General features: G+C 43.9%; 2 protein-coding genes across 5 annotated transcripts in view; one reads left to right on the top strand and one right to left on the bottom strand.

Annotated features, from left to right (window-relative positions):
- Window positions 1-21,421, bottom strand: part of LOC118406565 (sodium-coupled monocarboxylate transporter 1-like) — a 23,489-nt gene extending 2,068 nt beyond the window's left edge. The window contains exons 1-15 of one of the 4 annotated variants that reach the window (XM_035806663.1): window positions 20,745-21,421; window positions 9,663-9,728; window positions 9,331-9,382; window positions 8,841-8,908; window positions 8,382-8,536; window positions 7,744-7,884; window positions 7,010-7,139; window positions 6,303-6,391; window positions 5,650-5,762; window positions 5,106-5,173; window positions 4,684-4,770; window positions 3,674-3,885; window positions 2,595-2,698; window positions 1,886-2,007; window positions 736-864 (exon numbers count right to left, since the gene is read on the bottom strand). In XM_035806663.1, coding sequence (XP_035662556.1) covers window positions 736-864; window positions 1,886-2,007; window positions 2,595-2,698; window positions 3,674-3,885; window positions 4,684-4,770; window positions 5,106-5,173; window positions 5,650-5,762; window positions 6,303-6,391; window positions 7,010-7,139; window positions 7,744-7,884; window positions 8,382-8,536; window positions 8,841-8,908; window positions 9,331-9,382; window positions 9,663-9,728; window positions 20,745-21,107 — 1,899 coding nt within the window. In that variant the 5' untranslated portion in view covers window positions 21,108-21,421. Of the gene's footprint in view, window positions 1-735; window positions 865-1,885; window positions 2,008-2,594; window positions 2,699-3,673; window positions 3,886-4,683; window positions 4,771-5,105; window positions 5,174-5,649; window positions 5,763-6,302; window positions 6,392-7,009; window positions 7,140-7,743; window positions 7,885-8,381; window positions 8,537-8,840; window positions 8,909-9,330; window positions 9,383-9,662; window positions 9,729-15,431; window positions 16,338-20,744 lie in introns of those variants that run through there. The other 3 variants (XM_035806665.1, XM_035806662.1, XM_035806664.1) reach the window with 3 other exon arrangements.
- Window positions 21,422-25,330: 3,909 nt separating this feature from the next.
- The window catches only part of LOC118406567 (sodium-coupled monocarboxylate transporter 1-like), a 20,031-nt gene continuing 19,539 nt past the window's right edge, over window positions 25,331-25,822 (top strand). Inside the window, exon 1 of the mRNA XM_035806666.1 lies at window positions 25,331-25,740. Coding sequence (XP_035662559.1) covers window positions 25,378-25,740 — 363 coding nt within the window. The 5' untranslated portion in view covers window positions 25,331-25,377. The remainder of the gene's footprint in view (window positions 25,741-25,822) is intronic.

Genomic DNA, 25,822 nt, shown 5'->3' with positions numbered 1-25,822 from the left:
AGCCACCCCGTGGCAGAAAGAGCCCAGTCGGTTGGTTGTGGTACCATGATAACAAATAAAGGCGTGTAAAACATACAAATCACAAAGATATATAAATCACTAAACCACCTTTTCGCCGTCACCTTGTGCAATACTAACACGCAGGTCTAACACATTCAACTCGCCTACAACCTACACAAGACTAGTATGCCTTGAGGAGGCTATGTTAAATCGGACCGAGGTTTTCTGTGGGCTTGACCTGTAACCAGCTGTCGGCCAATCAGAGAATCTTACACCTAAAGAAAACATTTATGCAATTTTCTGATTGCTTAACAGCTGTCAGACGCCACGCCCACCCACAAGAGTGGAAACCTCAGTCTAGTTTAGAGGAGCCTCCACAAGGTATATTGAACAAGCTTGCGAAGGAGAATGTTCTTACTAATATGATAGGATAACCACCACCGCTTACCCTGGGAGCCAACCAGGATCGGGCAGCTAGGACAGTTTATTCGGTGGGCCAAGACAGTCAGGCCCGCCCGATCTCCTCTTAGCGCCCCGGCGAGTTTAAGCCCGATGATAACTCCTCTTCTTTGGAGGTAGCTGAGCCTTCAGGCTTTAACTCCCCGGAGCGCTTATGTGAGGTCGGCGGGCTGACTGCCTTGGCTCCCCGAACAAAACTCGCTAGCTACCCGGTCCTGGCTGGCTCGCAGGGTAACCACCGCTGTGAACACCATTGTTACGAAGTTAGTGAAACACCTCTGGTTCGTTATCCCATGGCGTTTTGCGCCTGAGAAGTTGTTTCTGTGAGTCCCGACCGACTGGTTTCAACTCGACAAGTTCCTGACCTTGTTCGAACTCCTCTGCGTCCTTTTCCATCCACAGTTCCTTTTGTAACGCATGTGGAAAAGGGTTTCATTTTATGATTAATTCTTTAACATTCAATAATAATATATAGACTTTATTCTATACCTTGTATGCTCTGAATGTACACTTTGTAACTCTAACCGTAAAGAAAATGAAGTCCATTTTATATTAGAATGTTCTTTATACAATGATACACGCAACTCTTTTATCAGTGCTCTCTACTACATGAAATAGTACTTAGTCTTTAGTATCCCATCATGGGATTTGTTACATTTAGCCCACATGGGCAGGAACATGCAAATAAAGATCACCACATTACAAATACCAAAAATGAACGAGTAAAAGAAGCTAACAAGTCTTATTATGTACCCTTCCTTCTAACGGGATGGAGGCCGATACCGACTCTCAATGACCTTTGGCACGTTGCTCAAGTCAAACTTCTAGGAAGGTGACATTTATTATTTAATATATGTATAAATATAGATGGCAACAAAATGGGAAATGTGTTGGTGAGAGAACCAGAGAGATGGCGGCGAACGTTGGTTTTGAGGGCTTTATGGTTGTATTGGGAGGGAAAAATTTGTCAAGATTAAGAAGAAAGTTCAATAATCGGGGCAGTCAGTGGAAAGAAGCTGTCGCGTACTGTATTAGGAATGGAAACATTTGTCAGAGAGGAGCAAGTTTCTTAGTTTTGTAGTCCGAGAGAAGAAGCTGCCACTATAGAATGATCTTTATCTGAAGTATAACGCTAGTTCACCTTTATCCGCGGGTAACCTATATCCGTTGTTTCTAAAAGCAAGGTACTTATGGACATCATGTCGACGGACGGTGGTCTTAAACAATTGTGAAAATGTTGCAATTTGAAACCGCCGTCAATTTACTTGATGTCCCGAAATACCTTCTTTTTAGAGACAACGGATATAGGTTACCCCGCGTAAAAAGGTGAATTAGCGCTCAGTTACACAATCTAATCTTTATAAAATAAATGTAAACTGTATAAAACGTATAAACTGTTTAAAATTGTACAGAGACAAGTTCGTACCCTGTCCTCTTGCGGGACCCCACACCGCAGCTTGGCGCGCCAGCGCTCGGGGAAGCAGCAGCACACCGTGTCGAAGAACGGGGTGATCAGCCTGGGATCGAGCTCCTCGGGGTCCTGGGCACCTGGGAACGAGAACAGAAATGCTTCAATCCGACAGCTGCTTTGGTAAGGCGATGTTTCTTCAATCCGAAACTTGCTTTGGTAAGGTAATCTTTGCATCTTTTTGACTATAAGCCCATAACCGTATGGAATATTCGTTCATGAATTCATTGATTGATTGACTGATTGATAGAAAGATTGTTCGATTCATTAAATTTATTCATTCGGTAAAAGAGTAACCAAAATTTCACCTGTTTTAACATTTACATAATTTCATCGTCAGATTACGTTAGGACCAAAATCACTCTCGACGAGACCATTAGCCTTTCCCTCGGCCAATGAGAAAGAAGAACGCAGATGCTTATTACCGCAGTATACATAGCCGTACGTCCATGAAGTTTGACATCCAGGTAATACATTGAGATACACTAAAAAGCAGTTACTCCAGCAACTGATATGATTTTGGAAACGGCCAGGTTTCAGATAACATCAACGACACTTACGAAAGTGAAGTACATGTAGAAGTGCTATCTGAAACGTCTGACTGTCTCTAAAATCACAGCCCGTTGCTGGAGTAACTGCCTTTAGGCGCATATTACCCATGACGCACCTGTGATGAAGCTGACCACGAGTCCCACGATGAGCACCGTCAGCACGGCGATGACGCTGTAGTACAGGTACGACATGGAGTACCAGTACTTCGCGATATCCGGTCTGAAAAGGTATCGATCCAGTTTATCTCTCTGAAGAGCTATTCTATATAAGGCCACAGCAAGTAAATTTTATGGATGACATCAGCGCGCGCACTAATTTTCGCCTGATTTCAGAAGAAAACAAAAAGAAGATCTTTTTCTTCTGCAGGGATGGTCAACATGACGACAAAGTACCAAAATGAGCAAATATGTTGTGTTGTAGCCTAATAATTGTACTTGTAGAAGTGACACTCGCGAGGTACCCAGGACTGTATTTGTAGAAATAAAACTTATTGGATAGTTGTAAAGGTGACACCAATATGGAAGCCATGAGTGTGGTTACCAATTTTGTTGGTGATGCCAGTCTGCCACACTAGTGTCACCAGTACATGTCTTTAATAGATACGGGGATGAATACCTTGTTGGCTCTGATTCCATGTTTTGTCCCTTTAATTCTTGTTACAACATTCATCACAACTTAAAGGTGTCCATTTTTGAAAATGTAGCCATCTTGTTTTTTTCACCCATCTTGTTTTTTTTTCGCCCTATCGCACTATTTTTGCAGTCTGCAGAGGATGTCATCCATTAAATTCACTTGCTGTGGCCTAAGTTTCTATGTTGTCAGTGAAATGTGTTTGTTACAACAAACGTACAGCGGCTTAAAAGTGATAGCAATATCTATCCGGTTTTATCTCACAGAAGAGCTATCCTTCCACTGGTCGTGACAGAGAGGACAGACGCTACATGTATATGTATAGTATCTACAGGTTCATTGTACCGGAAAATGCCTGTAGCTTTTGTCGACAAGCACAATGAACAATAGACCAAGTCTTGTATAAAGTCCCGTCCTAAGAATCCTTTCCGATAGCGTGTATTTCGGGTGAACGACACAGCTTGAATTTGAACTCACAGCTTCTAGTTCCAGAGGCAGAGCCAGGGTCGCTACCAATAACTCTGAGAAGTGACCATATTCTTTCCCTGACCATATTCAACCTACCTGTCGTCTACCACAGGACCCGCCTCGGTCGTCGTGAACATGTCCGTCACCATGGTAACGGTCGACATGGTAACATTGCTGATGGTCTCGTTGATCCGCGGGCAGCCGGCGACGGAGATGGGCGGTTTGTTGACGGGAGGTTTGTATATCTGTGCGCCGATTCCAACCCAGAACACGAGCAGGAAGGAGGTGGCGGTCCCCGCGTACGCTCCCTGGTTTAAAAAAGAAAATATGACGCTGTTTTACGCTTTCCCTTCCACAGAGGACTGCACAAATGCTGTATTATATAATTATTTGTTATCATACTTGCAGTTGTCATTATCAAATTCAGTTGGTAATGCTCATGATATTACTAGCTTCCTAGAGTTCATCACCACTGTGTAAAAACAAGCACATTCACGGTTATGAGCACGCACGTGCAGCGGCGGGAATTCTGGGTAATATGTCAAAGGTGAAGGCCACTGACGTGTTGTCAGTTGACGCCTCGACTAATATTGTCTAGATTTGCATAACGATATCCAGACCTGCTTTGTTTATGTCTATGGGTCCTTTACTTTTACATGTATTATGTTACCCAAAACTCCTATCGCTGCACTCGGAATCACGAATGTGCTTATAGTCACACCTTGAGAACCCACTATACTGAATAAAGAGACTTTTTACACAACCATTGCTTTATTCACACCAACGTTATAGTGACAGTTTGTCACCTTCTTCAGGGCAATTCTGACTGGTTCACATTGTACTGCAGGACAGGTGTCGCTGCTCACAGTTCAGATGCGGTCACAAAACGTAAAATATTTACATATGTACAGACAGATTTATGGAAAATATTTACAATGAGGTCCCAAACGCAAAGGAGTGTAAAACATCAATAACAGTTGTCAAATTAACGGTGAAAAGATGTAACAGTTCGTCTACTTCTTAAGAATACTGGTACCACTATCGGAAAGTGTATTACACCATAAGAATGGTTTACCGGGTACGCAAAACAAAGAAGAAAAGCTTACCCAGGCGTTCGCCCACGGGAAGAGGATGCCCAGAGTGAAGAGTCCCAGTAGAGGACCGCCGATCATGCCGAATATACTCAGCGCCGCCTGGAAAGGACATCAACATTGCAAATAACCGTAAAGAATTTTCATCTCCTAAATAAAAGCCTTAGGTAATGCTGAACGTTTTGGACCGAAAGTATACCAGCTATCAACCAAAAAAATTAAAAAGTAATGATTTGGAAGGGGACAAAGAAAGCTGAGTGTTCTCACTGCTTTGTATATTTTCGTAACAATTGTTCCGTCAATAGTTTCATCAGGTTGGTACGTCACTGAATAAAGAAACTCTTTGACATATGATCAACAAAATATCGATGGAAATAAAGCAAGGCTTGTGAGAAAAAAGTCTCTTAAATACTGTAAGTGTAAGATTGTAGAATCACCTGCAAGATTCCTCCCAGGAAAGAAGAGACGTAAGCCATCAGCATCATCAGCCCGCCGTAGATGGCCACTGGGGACGAGACAAAACAGTAGCCATGTTGTCATCACATATGTAAAATTAAGTATATAAAGACAATGCAATCCCTATAACTGGACAAAAAACTGTAAATCATTTACGGACGTTTCTACTGACATCTGTTACTCTTCCTCAGCGTTACTGGAATGAACTCGTAGAACAATTCAATAATAGTAAATCTTATTGTAAAAAAATGGGAAACCCAGTAAGATGTACTTGATGTCACTTGAAACTTCCAAGAGTAAATCTGCAATTTTTATCAAGTTGTAGAGATTGCCGTTGAATAATGTTTGCTTGGATGTCTAACCTTCATAAACATTATATTAGGTAAATAAGAAATGACACCACGGCTCTTAGTGGCATGCCCTTTTTGGCACAATTTTGACAGGATAGCACAGTACACGGTGGTAGTCACTACCAACATGCAAGGACACAACATCGGACCATGGCAAGTATCAAATCCGTCTTACCGAGAATCTTAGATATCATGGTGTATTGGGCCTCTGTCAGATCCTTCTTGTAGGAGCGGACGAAATCTTCGAGTGTCACCGCGGACAGGGAGTTTAAGCCGGAAGACATCGTGCTGCAAAAGGAAAAGAATTCTATGACCTTCTATCAAAATCTAGGTGTTACGGATCATGTTGTTATCACAAGTCTTATCAATGACTGCAAAAGAAGGCCTCTGTGAATCTTGTCTTTTCCTATTTGCGGTTTCCACTGTAGACGTAGTCTCCAAGCAGACCCTACGGTGCCTAAAGAGATAGTATAAAAGCTGGCAAAGGAGTATAGCCGGCCAAAGGGAGATAGCCGGCCAAAGGGAGTCAAACGGGCACCTGGTGCCGCTATACTAAGTCCCTTGCCAGCTTTGATACTATTTCTAAGGCACCGTAGGGTCTGCATGGAGACTACTGTAGATGTAAGTCCGCACAAGTTGCATCTCCGCTTTATGTCACCACTGATTCACATGAGGAAAGTCGTGTAACGTGTCTACCCCAAAGGTACAAGATTGGGAGCATGACAGGATTCAAACCCAGGACCACTGGACCAAGTTTGGGGTCAAATACCACGCAGGTACGCCATACGACCTTCCATGTACAAAATAATGAACAATAAACAAACATACCTCAAAGCCCCGGCGAACACACACGACACGAACAGCCCGGGCAGACCTGGTAACCAACTCAGGATCTCCATCACTATTAGGGGCATCAGCTGCGCAGGGGGGAAATAACCAATGCTAACATATAACTACGATGCGAAAAAGTAGAAAGAGTTGCTACAAAAATAGTGGAAATGGTTGTTACAAAAACAAGGGGATAATATTTTTCCTGAAGAAACTGGAAAACATACACACAGATAAATTGAAAGAAAAGCGAGAGAAGGGATAAATGTTGCTAGTCCACTCATTCACATCTATTTAGATACACACATCTGTAAAAAATTTAATGGCTGGGTGAGTGAGTGACTGAATGAATGAATGGGGAGTCCGTGAGTGAGGAGTGATTGAGTGAATAAATGAATGACAGTGGGTGGGTGAGTGAGTAAATGAGTGAGTGAACGAGTGAGTGTGTGAATAAGTGCGTGAGTGGTTAAGTGAGAGAGTGAGTGAGTGTGTGAGTGAGTGAATGAGTGAGTGAGTGTGTGAGTGAGTGAGAGTGAGAGTGAGTAAGTGAGTGAGTGAGTGGGTGAGTGGGTGTGTGAGAGTAAGTGAGTGAGTGAGTGCGTGAGTGAGTGAGTGAGTGAGTGAGTGAGTGAGTGAGTGAGTGAGTGAGTGAGTGAGTGAGTGAGTGAGTGAGTGAAAAACGATTGCAGATTCATGCCCAAACGCACCTGGTCAGAGGTTCTGATATACCCGGCCACGATGGGATCACAGTCCTTGTAGAAAGCGTACAGGACCAGCCCGCACAGGGTAGCCAGGGTCACGATCAGCCACAGCCCAACAACGTTCAGGTACAGGGCACTGAAAATTGTTCACAGGGCACATTCATAATCATGTACAGGACAGTGAAAATCGTCAACAAGGAACAACTATAACCATTTTCTAGGCACTGAAATTCTATCCATATACTGGGCACCAAAAATCAGAATACTAGAAACATAATGATATTGTGATCAACTGAATGTGCGACCCAAACTGAAGCCAGAATCTCCTTCCTGGGCTACTGTACCTGATCTACTCTACTCTACTCAAACAGGTAAGGTTGTCACAAAACAATGAGATTATAAACACAAGATCGCAACAACCAAAACAAAGCACTGAAAAATATGCTAACATTGGACGAGTTTACTCAGTCACTTACTACTTACTAAATCTTATACTTCTTACAATAGACAGCCCTCTGGGTCGTTAACGTTCTGGTGGATATGTTTTTCTGGGCAGAGAGAAAACAAATGTTGTGTCTTACATCTGCGCCCTGCTGAGCTTGTCCACGGTGAGGTAGCGCTGGACCTGATGCACAACTTAAACCCGAACTACCTTTTTAGCTCTGGTGGTCTAAATACTGTGTTCTGACACCTTAAGAGAAAATCTTCATGGCTAAGAGAAAAGGAAGGTTGAGCCTTACATCTGAGCCCTGCTGAGCTTGTCCACGGTGAGGTAGCGCTGGACCTGAGCCTGGTTCACCCCGAAGATGGCGATCCACATGAAGGTTCCGCCGATGTGCACGGACCAGGAGGAGTGGCGCACGCGGGGGTCCACGTCAAAACTGCACAAACAAAGGAAGGGTTTCGTTACTCTCCAAGCAGAGGTTCGGTACTACTCCTTTATTAGTAAGAAAGGGAAAGTGAAGTGGCAGTATGTAAATTAGAGATTACGTCATTAACGGTTCGGCAAGGATTCGACCCTATAACACCTTGTAATCGTGAAGGGGATCGCTAACCGCTAGTTCACAGTTTATGCAGAGCTACCCTGACAAATACTTCAACACAGCTAGTAGAACGTATGTCGCTTGTTATACTAGTTTATATTTTCGGGCGCGACCACATAGGTCGTGCGATCGTCGTACGTTTTTGATTTAGGATTTTCAAGCAGGCCGTGACAGAACCAACCACCAACATGGATCCTAAACAGCATTTTGTGTACAAAAACAGTTGGATTTTGCAGGAAACGTAAATTTTGTCTTCCAACATGCCCGAAGTTAGCGATCGTACGACGATCGCACGACCTATGAGACAGCGCCCTAAGTTATATCAGTATACGAACTTGAAGAATTCCAGCCGCCCTCCTTCGTAGTTGACCTTCCAGACCTCAGCGATCCCGCCCAGTTGGTGGCACCCCTGGATAATGACGGCGAGAAACCCCGCTACCATCACACACACCTGGAACGTGTCGGTCCACAGCACGGCTTTCATACCGCCCTGGAGGGACAACATCGTGCTTTTGTATAACTCCGTACGTGGCCATGGTGGTACCATTGTGGTATCAAATAGGTCTAGAGACCTGATCTTCAGTATTTAATTGCCATCGCTCCCATATTTCCTGGAGTCCCTAGATAACAACTGTGTTGTTAACACTTTTTTGATTGCGCACATGTATGGGATATGTATGCTTTGTTCTAAAGGCTAAAAAAAAGACTTTGATTTACTTTTCGTTTGATATTTTTTCCGTAACAAAAGAGCTATACCTAATATCCTATCATCTTTGTAGAGATTGCCGACTTACGATAGTTGTATAGAAGGTGCAGATGATACCCAGAGACAGGACGGCCGCCCACACGTTCATGCCCGTCACTGCAGAGGTAAGACAAGGTAACGATAGTTTACAGGTGGGCATAATGTGTATGCACAACGTAGCGCCAACCAAGGCATCTCATCTCTTACCTCCACTTGTCATCTCTGAGGAGGAATCAACATCTTTGTAATCTGTAGTTTAGAGAAGGGGACTTCACTTTTCTTCCCTCCTTCTTCCTTCTTCCTTCTTCCTTCACCCCTTACTCCTTTTCTTTCTGCATTCATTTGACCATTCCTTCCTTCATTCCCTCCTTTCCTTCCTTCCTTCATTGCTTTCTTTCTTCCTTCATTACTTTCTTCCTTGCTTCCTTCCTCCATTCCCTTCTTCCTGTGTTGATTACTTTCTTCCTTCCTTCCTTCCCCATTCCTTCCTTCCTTCCTTCATTATTTCATTCATTCAATCGTCCATTCAATCAACCCACCTGCCTCCAGTGCCAGTGAAGGCGCGTACAGCACAATGCCCATGTACATCACCTGCAAGAGAAACCAATGCAGCTCACGTCTTGTGTTGTTTACATAGTAAAAACGAAATTCTCCGGAAATTACGAAATTACACGGTCGAAATCCAATTCAAGAAGACTGCAACGCCTATCGACTCTTCTGACTTACTGTATTTGCAGGTTTTACCTGTAATCTGATATTTTTTGTGACTCGATTTTCGTAAAAACGACATTAAAGTCCCATTTCATGGTCGACATTCAATGCAAGAAGGCAGCACCATCTAGCGACTCTTACTGTATTTGCAGGTACTCACCATCTGCAGAATGAATGTTGCTGATCCCACCCGGCGTACTCCCTTGGAGAACCGTCGCTCAAGGTACTGTGTGGCAAATAAAATCAATAAATCAATTTGTCGATTAATTAATCAATCAACCAATCAATCAATTGGTTAATGAATCAAAAAACATATTCAGGATTAATTGCTTTGAATACTTGTACACAGAAAAGCCGATCCCGTGTATGTGACGGCTTTTGACACTTTTGAACACACTTTTCGAGAATAGTAAGGGTTTACCAGTTTTGTACGCGAGCCCTATTGATGCCGCATTGCTATATAGACTGAATTTGTGAAATGTGTTTACTATCTGTTCATTCTAGCGTATTTATTTTCAGTTAAGAAAGTGATTTTGTTAGGAAATCATGTACGAACTGTTGAAACTTGTCTTTGCAGGTTACCCGAACTTTGGTCAGGGCCTAGGGAAAGTGGCAGATGTTCATGTTTGTGTACTTTTCTCCCACATATTTGCTTATTTTGGGAGACAGAAATGCGTGACCTGGTATAACTTGCTGAAACTCCAGTGGACTCAACAGATAAATCGTTTGAAAATTTATGGACCCATGAAGACCGCAATGGACTAGCAAAGTTTACAATATTTGCTGTCATTCATTGATATATATATGTAGTAAGTCCAGTAGCAAGACATTACTCTTTTTATAACTGATTTTGAACACAGCGATATATTTTTGCCTTATGAATGCAATTTTATTTCAAGGAAAAACTGTTGACATTAGCAAGATAAAATTTAGTACATTCGTAGAAAAATTTACCCTTTTTATTAGAGTATAGCAGAGTATAGTATAGTAGAATAGATCGTCATTCAATTTCATATTTGTACCTTGAAAGTTCTTCTTCTTCATTCTTGAAAGTTAAGACTCTGTAACGGAATGTTTACTCCAAACCCTGATCAGGACATCTAAACTGTAAACAGTTTGTTTTGCACCCATGACGATGTAAACAAGACTGGAGTTGTGTTTGGTTGGATGTTGTCAGAGGAATGTGTGGTTGCCTAGCAACGGCGTGAACTGTCATGAAGGAGTTCTCACACCTGCCTAACGAAAGATGTCTTACGATTGATCTTAGAAGGGTCAGGCCCCTAGCGTGCAGGGTAATGGGTAAAAAGAGAACTAGAGAAGGGGGGGGGGGGCTTTTCTTTACAAGTTAGTCAATGTTGTTTCGATTATATGGATGACCTTGGAATTGACATTGGCACTCTATGTCACTAGAATACATTTCCCGATATTTTTTCTTGCAATCTACGGAATGTATTTGCTCTTTTTGCAGCTGCTTTGTACGATTAAAACTATAGGTGAAAACTTTTTATCATTGGAAACGGACAAAAATTGATGATTCCATCCATATAATCAAACCAACATGGCCTAAAGGCACTCTCCAAGCAGAGATTGGTGGGGAAAATCGTGACCTTTGTCGACCAACTTCTGCTTGGAGAGTAGCCGAAAGGCACATTCCGTCCAATCCTCCAACCCTGCGTATCAAATGGAACGTCCCTAATTGAAAACTCCCCACAGAGCGCCCGAGGGGCGGAGCGCCTGGAGTGAGTGACCCTGTGAGTGACCTTTGCGGTGTGAAAGAACGTCTGGCAAAACAGCTAGCTGACTAGCCTGATTTAATCGCGCTTCTCAGGCCCGTCGTACATATCCGCGGGGAGGAGTCTACAAGCTCCGGATAGCGGAATTTGCGTTACACAGACTACTAGCTGACTTACCTGACTTGGAGAAACGAGAAAGACGGCCCTTCTCGTGGGCCTGATAAACCTGAATCTATGAAGGAGTAGCTTCTTTGCCCTTCTTTGACATGGACTATCTCCTTTCCATGGCTGTGGTTGGACTTGACTACATGCGATACTGTTTCAAGGTCAACTTCTCGGCCAGTCTATGGCCAACATGACCCCAAGGAAGGTATTAAAAGGACCTGTGTAGGCCCTGTAAACTATGACATCCTGGACCTTAGCTTTGCATCTCGACTGTCGAATCACATATCCGGCGGTGATGTTCTTATAGACTTATACCATCCTCTACTTCTACTTGTCATAGGAAAGCCGTCTAGTCTTGTTGTCTTGAAAAAAAAGAAGTTCTTTGCACTTTCGTGACATGTCGTTGAGTTGGACCCAACCGAGCAGAAAAATCGAACTCTCGAACCCTACAGGTCTGAAGCAGTTACCAGGTGTCACGTAAGCCAGGTGTGCGTGTGCCCCAGGCACAGGTAAAAGAGGTGGGACATGTCCCCGCCGGCGACATTTTGTCCTTTTGGTACCAACAGATGCCCTCTGACCTCCTATCAAACGTGATCCCCTTAAGGAGATCTTTAATAAGATAGCATCAAAGGTGCCATAAGATAGTATAAAAGCCCGCCAAGGAGTATAGCCGCCCCAAAGGAGTCAGACGGGCTCTGGTCGCATACACACTCCTAAGCCGGCTTCACCCCTCTGCCAGCTTATATCACCGCAGAATCTGCTTGATTACTCAGTTGGTGATTCAGTAATACATATGTCAGAACTTTGATGTTATCTCGTCTGTAGCTCTCCGATTACTCTCCAAGCTCCGTGCCGCAAAATGTAAATCTTGGGTCGCCCCTCGCTAAGAATCAAATGAAAAGAATTAGAAAACACCATATTTGGAGTTATTAAGTGTTACCGATTCGTTCCAGTTTCACGACCTGGTAACGGTACATGTCAAGTCATTGCGGACGACAGTTTGATAAATCTTTTGTTGGCCGTAAAAATGCTCAAGATAGTTCCAAGAAAAACGCGAGAACATCAGACGAAAGGCCAAAGGAAGGGGAAAAGAAGTCGGGTAGGGAGAAAGGGCAAGAGGGGTAGAGAAAAATTGGCGGAGAGACAACTAAGGGCAGACACGTTTCTTGGAATGTTGCATCATTGCATGTGTTCATGCTTCCATGTGTTCTTGATAAAGTACGTGGTGACCGGAAGGATCTACATTTTAACATTGTCGCCATGTGTGAGCTGTTTCAACGGTCAAACGGCAGGAGGAAGTCTCGGGACGACGACAGATGCCCGAAGGTCAACTGAGGACAACCGCAAAGCAAAACAAACAATACATCTACTTGGTTTTGATCGTGGGCCCAAGCAGGAAATTCTAGTAATATATACAAAACACTATCGAAAGCAACATAACTGTAAAGGAAGTTTATGGATATATATATATATATACAACTATTACAATTACTATATTTACTACTTGATTACTTGCTGCAATCAAATGAAAGTGTTGCATAATCACAGTTTTTTTTCAATTAAAAAAAAAACAGTTACTAAATAAAATACACACATTCTTTTAGAGCATTTTACTTAAGTTGTCCTATAGCCAAATCCATCCACGAGATCTCTAAAAATAAAATGAAAAGAATAAAAAAAATCATCCGGCGAAAGATCGAAAAGTATGCAGAAAAATGCCGAAAGTTATCCCACAAAATCACGAAAGCGATCCCGCGAAATCCTGAGAGATATACCGTGGGACTTCATACGTATCCCAAAGGACTGTATCAGTGTATATCCTTGAACCGTGCCTGTGTAAGTTTCAGTAGTATTGATGGCATGTGTGGTGTTTACCTTTCCCCCAGGGTACATCTGTACTGTGTGTACAGACACGCTTCAACGTCTGAAGGCGTTAGAAGGCGTGAAAAACGACAGGTCAAGGTCAAAGGTACTCTCAAAGCAGATGTTAGGCCCCGACTGTCTTTTTAACGTTTTTGTAAGTCGTTTTCAACGGTCTTTCTATTTTGTATTGTATCTTGTATTGTGAAAACATAACTTGTTTAGTAGACTTTAAGAAACAGTACAATATAGAAAGCCCGATAGAAATGACTAAAAAACGTAAAAAAAGCCAGCCGAGCCTAACCTTTGCTTGGTCAAGGGGTTCTAGAGAATGGTGTTATATAGCGGAATGTTCTTCCTTGTATCATCATCGAAGCTCATCTGTGTTGGTAGTAATCATAGTACAATAGTAACAATACTAAACTTCCTTCCAACAAAAAGGTATACACGGATCAAATTTTCAACCACTGTCACCTTCTTCAGGATCAATACTTATGACCAATCACAGTTACAGAGACGTGATCTTGCAGATTCGTGACGTCAGCAATTGGTCAAACGTGACAGGAAGTTTATAACGCTTTACTTGTACAGTTACACGCAGGTGTGAGAGGTGAACGACCTCTAAGCGCGTTTCCTTTTGTTCTGTACAGGGCACGTTCGAACAATGTGTACATACAGTGTGGTGTCAGATTCGTAACATGACGACCTTGTAACACATACTCGGACGGGAAAACAACCACCTCTCTCAAACATGCCAAAAACAAGGAAATGGTCTTTAGATCGAGTCAAAGAAGTTATACGTTCATCGTTATTTGAATGGAAAGAAGTTAAACATTTGGACGTTGCATATAATCATGAGATACAACTGCTGCTATTTGTATCATTGTGCGTTGGAGTGTGATTCAGAGTTATTCCTCTCAGAATCTAAGATTCTAACAGGAAGTTTGTACTTGGCAAGTTGGATGCATAGTAGTAGCGCTGTAGTAAGTAAACGTGACCAATTAGATATGGCTATATCTAAAGTTCCGATGAGGTACATGGAAAGGGTCAACGACCTAAGAAAGAGACTAGTAGTACAGTATAACCAACCCTACCGACTGCTGAACTAGAAGAGATTCAAGGATACTGGATGATAATTATTTCGGCCTAGTAGGTAACATTCAACCCTTTCTACACCAACGATTTTCGGATGATTTACAATTTGACACCCCCCCCCCCCCCCTTCGGTCTAGGGACTTTCTCAGCAGGGGCGAAAAGTACTTGTATTTACAATGTAATAAATTAATATACACGTAAATTGTTACGGTGGAAAGAAGATTGAGGCGTTGAACTGTGTATATACATTTGGAACTGAAGATTGTTAATTCAGACATTAATAATAATCTCACGCTACTTTCAAGGTCAGAAAAAAGTTTTAGATGTTAGTTTATGCAGAGTTACATGCAAACACATTTGTTATGCAACCCGAGACGTTTTGGGAAGCTGAGAATAGCCGTAGGCTTGAAAATACGTGGTCACATACTTCTGTGCAACTGGGCAACGACGTATTTCGAACATTGTATGAGAATTAGGGACACTTCGCTATATATACGTTTGTGGACTGTATGGCAGAAAGTCGGTGGGCTATGAATCCATGATTTGCACAAAACCATACAAGCAAATCGATGTTGAGGAGAAATCAAAAGACAAAGGTGCGCTAAAAGTGTTTTAAGAGTTCTTTCTGTCATTTTGACACCCCTCGGTATCATGTTTGGTTAGTCCCCTACTGAACTACTCAAGCAAAGCCATGGCTTTGTAAACACAGTGTAATCATTGAAAGAAAGAAAAACACCTACATACATAAAACCAACACATATCTAGACGGCTGTGAACATTCATAATTACACATTTTCATGTAATTTTTAAGCTCGTCAAGTCCTGAAAACATGTAATTCAGTTCTTTTCTTGTGGCCTTTTGTTTTGTTATGATGATAAATTGTCTTACCTCGTATCAAAGCACTGGTGACCCCGAGGTAATCAAATTTATGAAAGAAAGAAAAACACGAAGACCTTCCCTGTGAACTTTTACAATTACACATTTGCGTTTAGTCAAGTCCCGAAAACATGTAAATATTTAGTAACTTTTTGTGGCCCTTTTGTTTTCTTTTGATGACACAAATATTTTGTCTTACCTCGTAAGCGCTGGTGACTCCCAGGTTGAAGAACACGGGCATGTAGATATGCGCTGCCGCCATACCCATGATCAGGTAGGAGATACAAAACATGAAGTACATAGTCCCGTAGACATAGGTCTCCGCTGGGGTACCTAACACAGTTATGGCTGACATGAAGCTCGCCAGTAGAGACATGGCCACGGGAAGGATCTGCATCTGCCGGTCGGCTAGCAAGAACTGGCGGGTCGTTCTCTGCCCTCCGCCCGCACAAGCGTAGTAGATCCCGATCCCGGTACATATCGCCAACATGATCGCGAAGACGACATAGTCGGGGATCGAGAATAAGGGGATGTCGCGAGGAGCGAAGCCTGGGTTCACCATCTTGAAGACGTCTTGTGTGGCGTCTTGAAGAATCTTTCAACTCCTTGGTGGATTTAGTACTTCCGCCGAGAAGGGGGAGGGGCGACCTAAACACAGTCCAGGGGACGCGTTCGTCAAGCGGAACGAAACTGAATCAAACGTTTTCAAGGCCTGCTGGCAGTACACAAAACAGCTGCAGAACGTCACAAGACGGTCACAGACACTTGAAAAGACGCTACAGTTTGTAGAATAACGCGAGTCAGCGACGACTTCTGTGTCGTGAGAGCTCGGAGAATTTCTTCTTCACGAAGCGTCCTTGGTAGGAAAATAAATCCAGACTGTTGTGCGACGTCTCTGCGTACGTACGGTAGCTATAGTCGGAGCGAAGCGTACACAGAACCGGACACCGGTGTGCAAACACTGGCGGATGAAACTCACGGGAAGAGACAGTTAGAAGAACTCAAACAAAGCCGGAACACTGCAGGATCGTCGTGAGAAGAGTTCACCTGGTGGCCTTGCGATAAGGCCTGGCGGGTTGGATTACTTACTGACCCCACGCCTGCGTACTGGGAACCGGGACGGGGTAAGGGGTACCCGGGGTGTATCAGCTGTCAGTTATGATTAGTCGAAAATGGACGGACCTACCTGTGAAGTTCAGACGGGGTGGGGCGGCATGTTTTTTTTGTCGTGAATTGCATTATTAGCACAGTAGTACCTATTTATTAAAGCCACAAACTATCATGTGCAGGGAATGACTTGCGCCCCCTAATTTATAAACATGATGTTACAATGTGTGCTAAAGTGGTAAAAACTGACGCAACAAACTATGTACATTGTTCGGTCAAATAGGACAGCCACTCAGCCAGAGGGCAACTTGAATGCTTTCTTTGAAAACTGACTAACTTGAACTAATCTACTTTTACTAACTGTTCTTTTTATTATTGCCTGACGAGATGGTCAAGAATGGATACATGAATCGTTCTTTTAAAAAGTTGTGAAAAAGTTGAGTGGTGGCGTTTCATATGGACAAACTGGATTCGACGTTGCACATTTGCTTCTCCTGCCTTAGTGTAAAATGTACCATCCCTAAGGGGATCGTGCGACCAACTAGCTGTGCATAAGGACGACATGTTGTGCAGGAGAAGAGGCGAGGTCAAAAGGGTTCTTATCGAGTAATTTCCATATTTCTAGCCTGGATGCCAGACCCTGGCCCTGTTGTAGAATTTCTTTGGCCCATTGGGGCTATCCCGCGTTTGCAAAATGTCTCGCTGGCTGGGGTTCCTAGCTGGTGGCAACTACAAGGCCGGCCGCTAGGAGCGCGATTTTACTTAGTCAGGCTAGTTGGGGGCATGTTTTATTCTCCGAGCAGAGGTTGGGTCGCGGAGAGAGTAGTTGTCGTCGGGATTTTTACTGGCCATGGATCGCTTTTCTCACCATCCAGTAAAAATCCTGTCGACTATCAGTATCATTTCCGCGAACCAACCTCTGCTTGGAGAATAGGCATGTTTGACATAGAGCCGAGGAGTTGGCCTGTAGTAGATACATGTGCATACTACCATGGAAACAGTCTGGTATCTCCAGACTAGGGGTGGGTACCGGTGGTCCAGGTCCAGTTCAGGTCCAGAGGATCAGGTCCAGGTCCGGACCTGAACCTGGACCTGATTCAGCATGTGAAAACTTGTGAATGGACGATACTCAAAACAACGGTCCAATTTGCTGCAAAGACATCTAGTATTGTGTAGTATTCGACTTCCACTGGCGTTTTAAAAATCTCAGGCAGAAGGCTAACTACCTCTGTACGATTGACTGTAAAGGTTGGTAAAATTAATATAGAGTCCGTACCGGTACCAAGCCCTAATCCCGACTACTGCATTGATTTTATAAGACAGGCTGTCGGGCGGTTTTGATACAACGTTTAGTGATCTTTATCAATTAGTGTATTTCTCTCTTTGATAATAAACTGTTATCTTAGCCTAGAACCCAGTCTCTGACCAAAATAACAAGACAAGACTCCAGAGTCTGCTGTTATTTGATTTCGGTCGCGGTTTTATGGCAACCACCTTTTCCATACCGGCCAATAGAGCCCGCGCTGATGAAAAATTCCATACTCAAGAAAAATTACAACAAGAGTTCGTAGACCTCAGGCCTGCATGAAATGTATTGGGTTTCTGTAGACCTATTGTGTATTTTTGCCTTTTTGTCTGTGGTACGTGGTTGGAAAAATGAGCTTTTTACCGTGTTGGTTGTGCACCATGCAAAAGTCTGACTCTGAAATTCCATTTTCTGAATTTGTAAGTTTGGACATGGATGAACATTACTTATTTTGGATTTCTTAAGTATGTAACCAACCACAGTACTTTGAAGTTGTTGAGACGCTACCTTTTTTTGTCTCAAATGGCCCATGCACATGTAGTTACTCTGTCACATGATATACTAATATCTTCCTATTTCAATGTACTGACCTAATGCAGCTGCTAAGTCTCCTTGGTTTGTGTTCTTCCAATGATATTCATTAAAGATTTATTTCTGGGGTGTTATTCACTTGACATCGGAATGTTACTCGCATAATTTGACCAATGATACTTTTATCTGTAGTTCCATAGACATTAGACAATATGAATAGTGGTAGCCCCCATGCAGCAGCAACAGTTAGTCCCCAGGGTGGTATGATATTTTCATTCAATCCATCCAACCCAAACCTAAATCTCCTGTAGTATCTAAGCCAAATTTAACAGCACAATTTACTATGAAAAATGTCCTTGTCAATCCCATTTATAGATGGCAAGCTGCTAGCAATGGAAGCTTTGAAAAGTTCAGAAGCTGTTGTAGTCAGAGCAAACACCCAGCAAACATCCCCGCAAACCAATGAGCAGTTGCTTAGAAGGGGAATTTCATCATATATTTGCCGCGACAAAATGCAACAAACGATACTGAATTTAAAACAGAACAAAGCTAAGCCTCCACCACTTAACCCTGCCTGTACCATAGATTAAGCAGGCCCAAAAACCAAGCGAATATGACTAGCCCAAAACAACAAATTACCTGTATACAGTATGGAAATGGCATTACCAAAGAAACAAAAAGAAACACAGGACAAATCATACACATACCTTTCTCTTATGCCCACACTCTATACAGTTCTCCTCCACATTAGAAAATTGCATCTTCTTCTGTTTAAGTTCAAGTTCAACCATGATTGCCAACAGGGTAAAGGAACTTGTACCGGAACTTAAAACTCAGTACTATACAGCTCTAGAAACACCACAAAGAGTAATAAGCAAACTCCAATTATACCTGACCAACAGATATATATAATCTGGCACACTCCCGTCATCTGGCAAACTGTCAGTGCCACTAAGTAACCTGATACATTGAAGGTGGCCCAGGCCAGATGATGGTTCTACACCCAACCATAATCTGTTTTTAAAACCAAGCAGATATTGGGAGGATGCCCCAACCACACTAAAACAGGGTCAACCTATACAGTATCAAGTTCAAGCACTAGGAGGCCCAAAATCAAACCTGACCACCAGGACACCACAAACAACTCACGTACCAAATGGCAACACAATGGCACCTTGCGTTCCGGAGATACAGCGCACGCCCCGTGCCCGCACAAAAGGTAACCTAAAATGTCAAGTTCAAGCACCAAGGGCGCCAAAATCAAAATTGAGCATTATTCAGCCACCGCCGACACATGTGCCAAATATCATCGCGCCAGCACCAGCCGTTCAGAAGATATAACTCCGGAAACACCCCTCCCGGACACAAAATTCGACCTGCCGGGTCAAGTTCAAACGCGACAAGGCCCAAAGTCAATCCTAGGCAACAGGCAACAACCCCCCACCCATGCACCAAAAATCGTCGCAATCGCGCGTATCGTTCAGGACACACAGCGCCAAAAGTGCCCCAAAAACACAAAAAATGCCACCTTCAATGTCAAGGTCAAGCGCCAGGAGGCCCAAAATCACACCTGAGTGTCAGGCTACCACCCCCAACCCACGTACCAAAAATCGTCGTGCTCGCACCATCCGTTCACGAGATACAGCGCCCTACATCCCCGGCTACCGAAAAGTTTCCACCAGCATCAAAACCATACCTGCATACATGCAGGTAATAATTATAATTATAATAATCGTTTATGTGGAGTCTGCTATGGGTCTATGGGGCTATATATAGGGGCCGAGCCAACTGCACAGCCTTGACTTTGACTTTGACCCTGGTAGCGTTAGCATGTAACGTGTATGTTCACCTTTATCATGCAAAATCACGGCAATGCGGCGTACCGAAGTTTTAATGCAATTCCAAAGCAGACAGATAGATGTCACTAGTGTTGTGCCATTTTGCGCCCGTGCATGTATCTTTTACCGGGACAGAAAGATAGGACAGGAATGGCCGCATGGCAGTATATCGAACATTATAATATATATAACGCTAGTTCCTCTGACTATTCTTCGTCTTAGCTAATGGTGATCAGTGGTATAGACTAAAGTACATTATTAAATCTATACACTAAGGGGCAGCAATATCATACCGGCAAGCAGTCTCCAACATACAAAACAGTATAGAGATCCATCGACAAAGGTGTCATGAGTCATGCTGTTCACAGACACACAGACACACACGCGTACATACACAGACACAAACACACACACACACAGAAACAGAAACAAAGAGAAAGAAAGAAACACACTCACACACAGGCACACAGACACACAAACGCACACACACACACACACACAAATACACACAGACTCACACATACACACACACATACACATAAATTATACACTCACACACAGACTCACACATACACACACACGCACACACACACACATACACACATACATACATACATACACTCACACACAGACAGACACACATACACAAAGAGACACACACAGACAGACACACACACGCGCGAAAAAATAACCAACTTGGCGAAGACAATTAATAACAGTATTTACTCACCTCATAAGCACTTGTGACACCCAGGTAGTAGAACACAGGCATGTAGATGTATGCAGTTACCAAACTCATCAGTGCGAAAGACAGCCCGATCATGGCAAACATCGTCCCGTGCATGTAGATCTCCGCAGGCATTCCTAGAATGGTTATAGCGGACGTAAAGCTGGCTAACAGCGACATGGCGACGGGGAATATGCTCATCTTTCCGTCCGCCAGGAGGAACTCTCGGGTGGAAGTCTGTCGACCGCCGGCGAAGGCGAAGAAGACCCCGATAGCCGCGGAAATCACGAGCATGACAATAAACACGGCATAGTCTGCGGCAGAGAATAGGGCGATGTGCCGGGGAGCGAAGCCTGGGTTCGCCATCTTGAGGACTTCTTGGTGGCCACGGTCTTAGTCCTTAGGTTAGCAAGGTCGCAGTCCAGAGAGACTTGAAGGAACTGATCTACAAGACTAACTCTGAGAGGTGCTGCGGCACAGACGCTCTTGGGGGGCACAGAAAACTCCTGCCTGCTCAGTTTTAGGAGTTTTCAGCCCCCCTCAGTGCGACATAGTGAGTCCACACCTGTGCTTTGTAGTCCGTCGATATTGAAGTAGACTTCTTTTTGCAAACACGGCAGGAAAACCTACACGTAGGAGAGGAGGAAATGAAGGGTTTTAAACAGCGCGTAATCTGAGTGTACGTGTCATTATGAAGTGGTTAGACGGGATTAAGCAGTAGTCTGATTGTCCGACTGCTGGTGTATCAGGCTCGTCTAACTGCTTCTTAATACCCCTGTCACATTACGCGAAAATCGATCGGACGACGAGTCTGCGGCAATCGCCCGAGCAACGCTTATAGTGATAACTTCGTTGTATAACAATTCTACAAGGTACAAGTATGGCTTATATGTGTCAGGGACGGTTTTCAGGTGAAAAATAAGCGCAACCCTCTGTCAGTCTTAAATATGGACGATCTTCCATCGATACGCCCGAAGATAGTGCATAATGTGACAGGGGTATAATGACACGTACATGTAGACTCAGATTGCGCGCATTTTAAATTCCTCCAGTCTGGTATTCTGATCAGAACTAAGTTTGTTTGTGTGTACCTGTGTACCTGTGTATGCGTGTCAATGTCTGTGTGTATGTCTACGTGTGTGCCTGTGCGTGTGTGCGTGCGTGCATGCGTACCAGTATGACTAAAAAAACATCAAAATGCAACCAAGAGCGTAAAAAGTTTGTAATTTCCTATTGATGACACCAGAGCTCTGTCAAATGGCTCAACGTACCGTAGCTTCGTGCAAGGGTCACATTTCTAAACCGGAGCCAGGTCGGGCTGTTCTATTTTAGGAACGAAGAATTAAAATGTCACAAATCATGCACACCACTCCTTTTTGCGTCATGTACATTTTGATGTCTTACATTTCGTTTCTTAAAGCTGCCCGGTCAGGCGCCGGTTTGGAAATGTGACCTAGGCATAAGTAAGAGACCCCCTCAAAGTTACATATAACTTTATTGCACAACAATTGTATGAGGTACAAAGTATGGCATCTACATAACTACAGTTCCATAGCTTAACTAACTAATACCGGAGTTGTAGTATGGGATAAGCTTCTTACAATCATTGGAAGCTTTTACAATCAGTTGAGGAGTTTCTAATATCCAAACCTTCTTTGATATATTTTCCTATATCTTGTTCAGAGGAGACCTTGCCCCCCCCCCCCCCCCCCGGCTCCTCTTTACGAAAACACGACCTGTAGGACACTGACGACCTACAACCAAGAGTCTATCGTATCTCTCATTTTACCTTGGTTATCCATTAACGAGAAATACGACTTGGATGGCATGGGTCTCTCGATCCTCAAACAACTGGACCAAACATACCTGGTCACTCCTGAATCTGTTAGGTTCTTTTGTACAAATGCCCAAGATTTATTTAAACATTTAACGGAATTTTTAACACAGTTCGCATGTTGGAAACAATTCTGTTGATTTTTATGAAAAAAAATGAAGAAAACAACAACAACAACAACAACAATTGGTTTGCACTTTGAGCCTTATCCTGTGTGACGTAACGACGTTATAAAGTGATTTCTCTTCCCGCGTGACGCGTTCTTGAAACTTACATAACGTCTTGGTCCGTCTAAGAAAAGGACGTCCGTCTTACATAAAGTGGACACAAATCTGAAGACACTCAGGACTTAAGATGGTCGCTGAAGGCCTGGCTCCTCGGGCCTACCCGCTCTTCACAGCATGGGACTACGTTGTCTTCGTCATTCTGTTGAGTATCTCTGCCGGTATCGGGATCTTCTACGCCTTCAAGGGCGGCGGACAGAAGTCGACGAAGGAGTTTCTTTTAGCTAACCGCTCGATGTCTGTCCCGCCCGTCGCAATGTCTCTCCTAGCCTCCTTCATGTCAGCCATAGTGGTTCTCTCCGCGCCGGCTGAGATTTATAACTACGGGACCATGTACTGGATGACGTGTGCCACCTACGCCGTTATGATCCCCGTCACCGCGCACTTCTATCTACCCGTGTTCTTCGACCTGGGAGCGACAAGCGCGTTCGAGGTACGGTAACTCATTTTTTTTCTCATCTATCTCACTGGACTAAATTAGGTTTTGGTTACCCTTTAGTTAACCTCTTTATTAGGGGAATACAAGTACTCGAACAGGTCATGGCATGATTATATAACCGCGCACTTCTATCTGCCTGTGTTCTTCGACTTGGGAGCGACAAGTGCGTTCGAGGCACGGTAAGAGCGCGGTCACATAGATCGTGCATAAGGGCGCAGTCACATAGGTCGTGCGATCGTCGTACGATCGCTATCTTCCGGCATTTTGGAGGACAAAATTTGCGTCCTCTGCAAAGTCCATTAGTCTTGCTAGACAAAATTCTGTTTTGAATCCATGTCGGTGGTTGGTTCTGTCACGGCCTGTTTGAAAATTTTATGGCATCAAAATCGTACGACGGTGGTTCTTGAGGGCCAACGAGGCGGTGTACCTGTTCCCGCACATACTCGTTTGTGATGTGTTCATAGTACGGGATGTGAAGTAGCTTACGCTACGTATGTAAAATACACGAGGGCACAACGGCGGGGACACAGGGAGTATCGAGCTTGGGACCTCTGCGGTTTCAAGCCCACAATGTCACATTTTCAGACCGGGGCCCGACCGGGCGGCTTTCGGGAACGACAAATTTTATATAAAATACACCAAAATACACAAAACGTAAAAAAAGAGACGTTGGCATGATTTGTGTTTATTTCTATGTATACATTTTGTGTTTTTAGTTTCCTAAAGCATGGTTGGGCCTCGGTTTGGAAATGTGACTTCAAGCATTTCACTGGTACCCGTAGCGGATGAAGCCCCGACCAGGCTGAAGCCACCAAGTTGTCCTGTTGGACCTGCCGGGTGCCGAGGATACCGCTCGGTGTCCTCACGATTTGTATGAACCTTTAAGTCTTCATGAGAAGACCAAATCGTCCACTTTTCATTAGGTGACGGTATCTATTAACTGGTAGTTTAAAAAAAAGTCTAGGGTCCCGGCCGTGCTCCAAAATAGCCCGGTAGCCGCACGGTCCTCGTACGGGTCACGACCGGCCGGAAGTGCAGGAAAAAGAAAAACAGTCCGGAAACTACCCGGCGAGGGCTCCTTTTATATACGTGCATACGTCTATACGTGTTCATTCTGCGTAGCGTGCGTAGTTCAGTGGTTATCGGCCCTGACTCTGGAACTAGAAGCCGTGAGTTCGATTCAACTATATGTATCGCTCTCCCGACATTCACGCTACCGCAAAGTGTTTTAAGCCGTATACGTAGTCCACTGTTCATCATACTTGAGCAAGGGGAATTTCACCGGTACAATGAAACTGTAAATATTGTACATAGTGTCTGTCCTCTCTGTCACGGCCAGTGGAAGACTATCTCTTCAGTGAGCTAAAACTGGATCGAGATCCTTTCTATTTTTCTGAACTCGGGTGTTTATTGACTGACAGACATCCATGTAATTATTTTTTTTCACCCAGATCTGTCCACAAGGTCGTGGCCATGGTGCTTGTTTTGCTCTCTCTTTATCAAATAAACACTTATTAGACGTATGCCTCATTAAGGGCAAAACAAACACCTGTGTTATTATGACCGTTGGGGCACTGTGTGTGTGTTTGTGTGTATGTGTGTGTGTGTGTGTGTGTGTGTGTGTGTGTGTGTGTGTGTGTGTGTGTGTGTGTGTAAGTGTGTGTGTGTGTGCGCGCGCGCAAGCATTTGAGCAGCACAACTCGAGAAGTAGCTATAGTGGTCTTGGATCCTTATAAGATTAAGTGCTGGGTATAGGTGTCGGTAAAACTAAGGATGGCTCAATTACGATCCCCCTAGCGACTTCCCATGGTACTACAGCAGACCGTCCAGTTCAGATATCTGTAGCAGTCTGGTTCTACCATTCGATGACCCAGCAAAAGTCTCCACACTTGAGTCAGCCAATAAAGGTTCTGTGTTTATGTTTACATTTGCCGTCACATGCAAACAGCGCTGTTTACACAACTACGCATGTGTGACTCCGCCCTATGCTGACGCACCGCCCGTTATTCGGTGCTTAAGTCTACGTAAGTTTGTCGTCACATTACTTATTACTCACAGACGACGTAGTACCGACTCAAGATGGTCGCCGAAGGCTTGGCTCCGCGAAACTACCCACTCTTCTCAGCATGGGACTACGTGGTTTTCGCCATCATGTTGTGTATATCTGCCGGCATCGGCATCTTCTACGCCTTTAAAGGCGGCGGACAGAAGTCGACGAAGGAGTTCTTGCTAGCCGGCCGCTCTATGTCGATCACGCCGGTGGCTATGTCACTCTTAGCGTCGTTCATGTCGGCTATCACGGTTCTCGGCACGCCGTCGGAGGTCTACACGTACGGGACCATGTTCTGGATGTTCTGGATCACCTACATGATCATGGTCATGGTCTCAGCGCACTTCTATCTGCCTGTGTTCTTCGATCTGGGAGTGACGAGTGCTTACGAGGTACAGTGACTCTCTACTCTAGCGTCCTATATTGGCTTTAGGTACGGTTATAGAAGTTTAAGTTATACTGCTCGGGTATTCT

The sequence above is a fragment of the Branchiostoma floridae genome, chromosome 19, assembly GCF_000003815.2.
Source record: "Branchiostoma floridae strain S238N-H82 chromosome 19, Bfl_VNyyK, whole genome shotgun sequence".
In the NCBI taxonomy this organism is placed as follows: domain Eukaryota; kingdom Metazoa; phylum Chordata; class Leptocardii; order Amphioxiformes; family Branchiostomatidae; genus Branchiostoma; species Branchiostoma floridae.
Note: the sequence above shows the minus strand (reverse complement) of the source record. Positions and strands in the feature narration are given on the sequence as shown.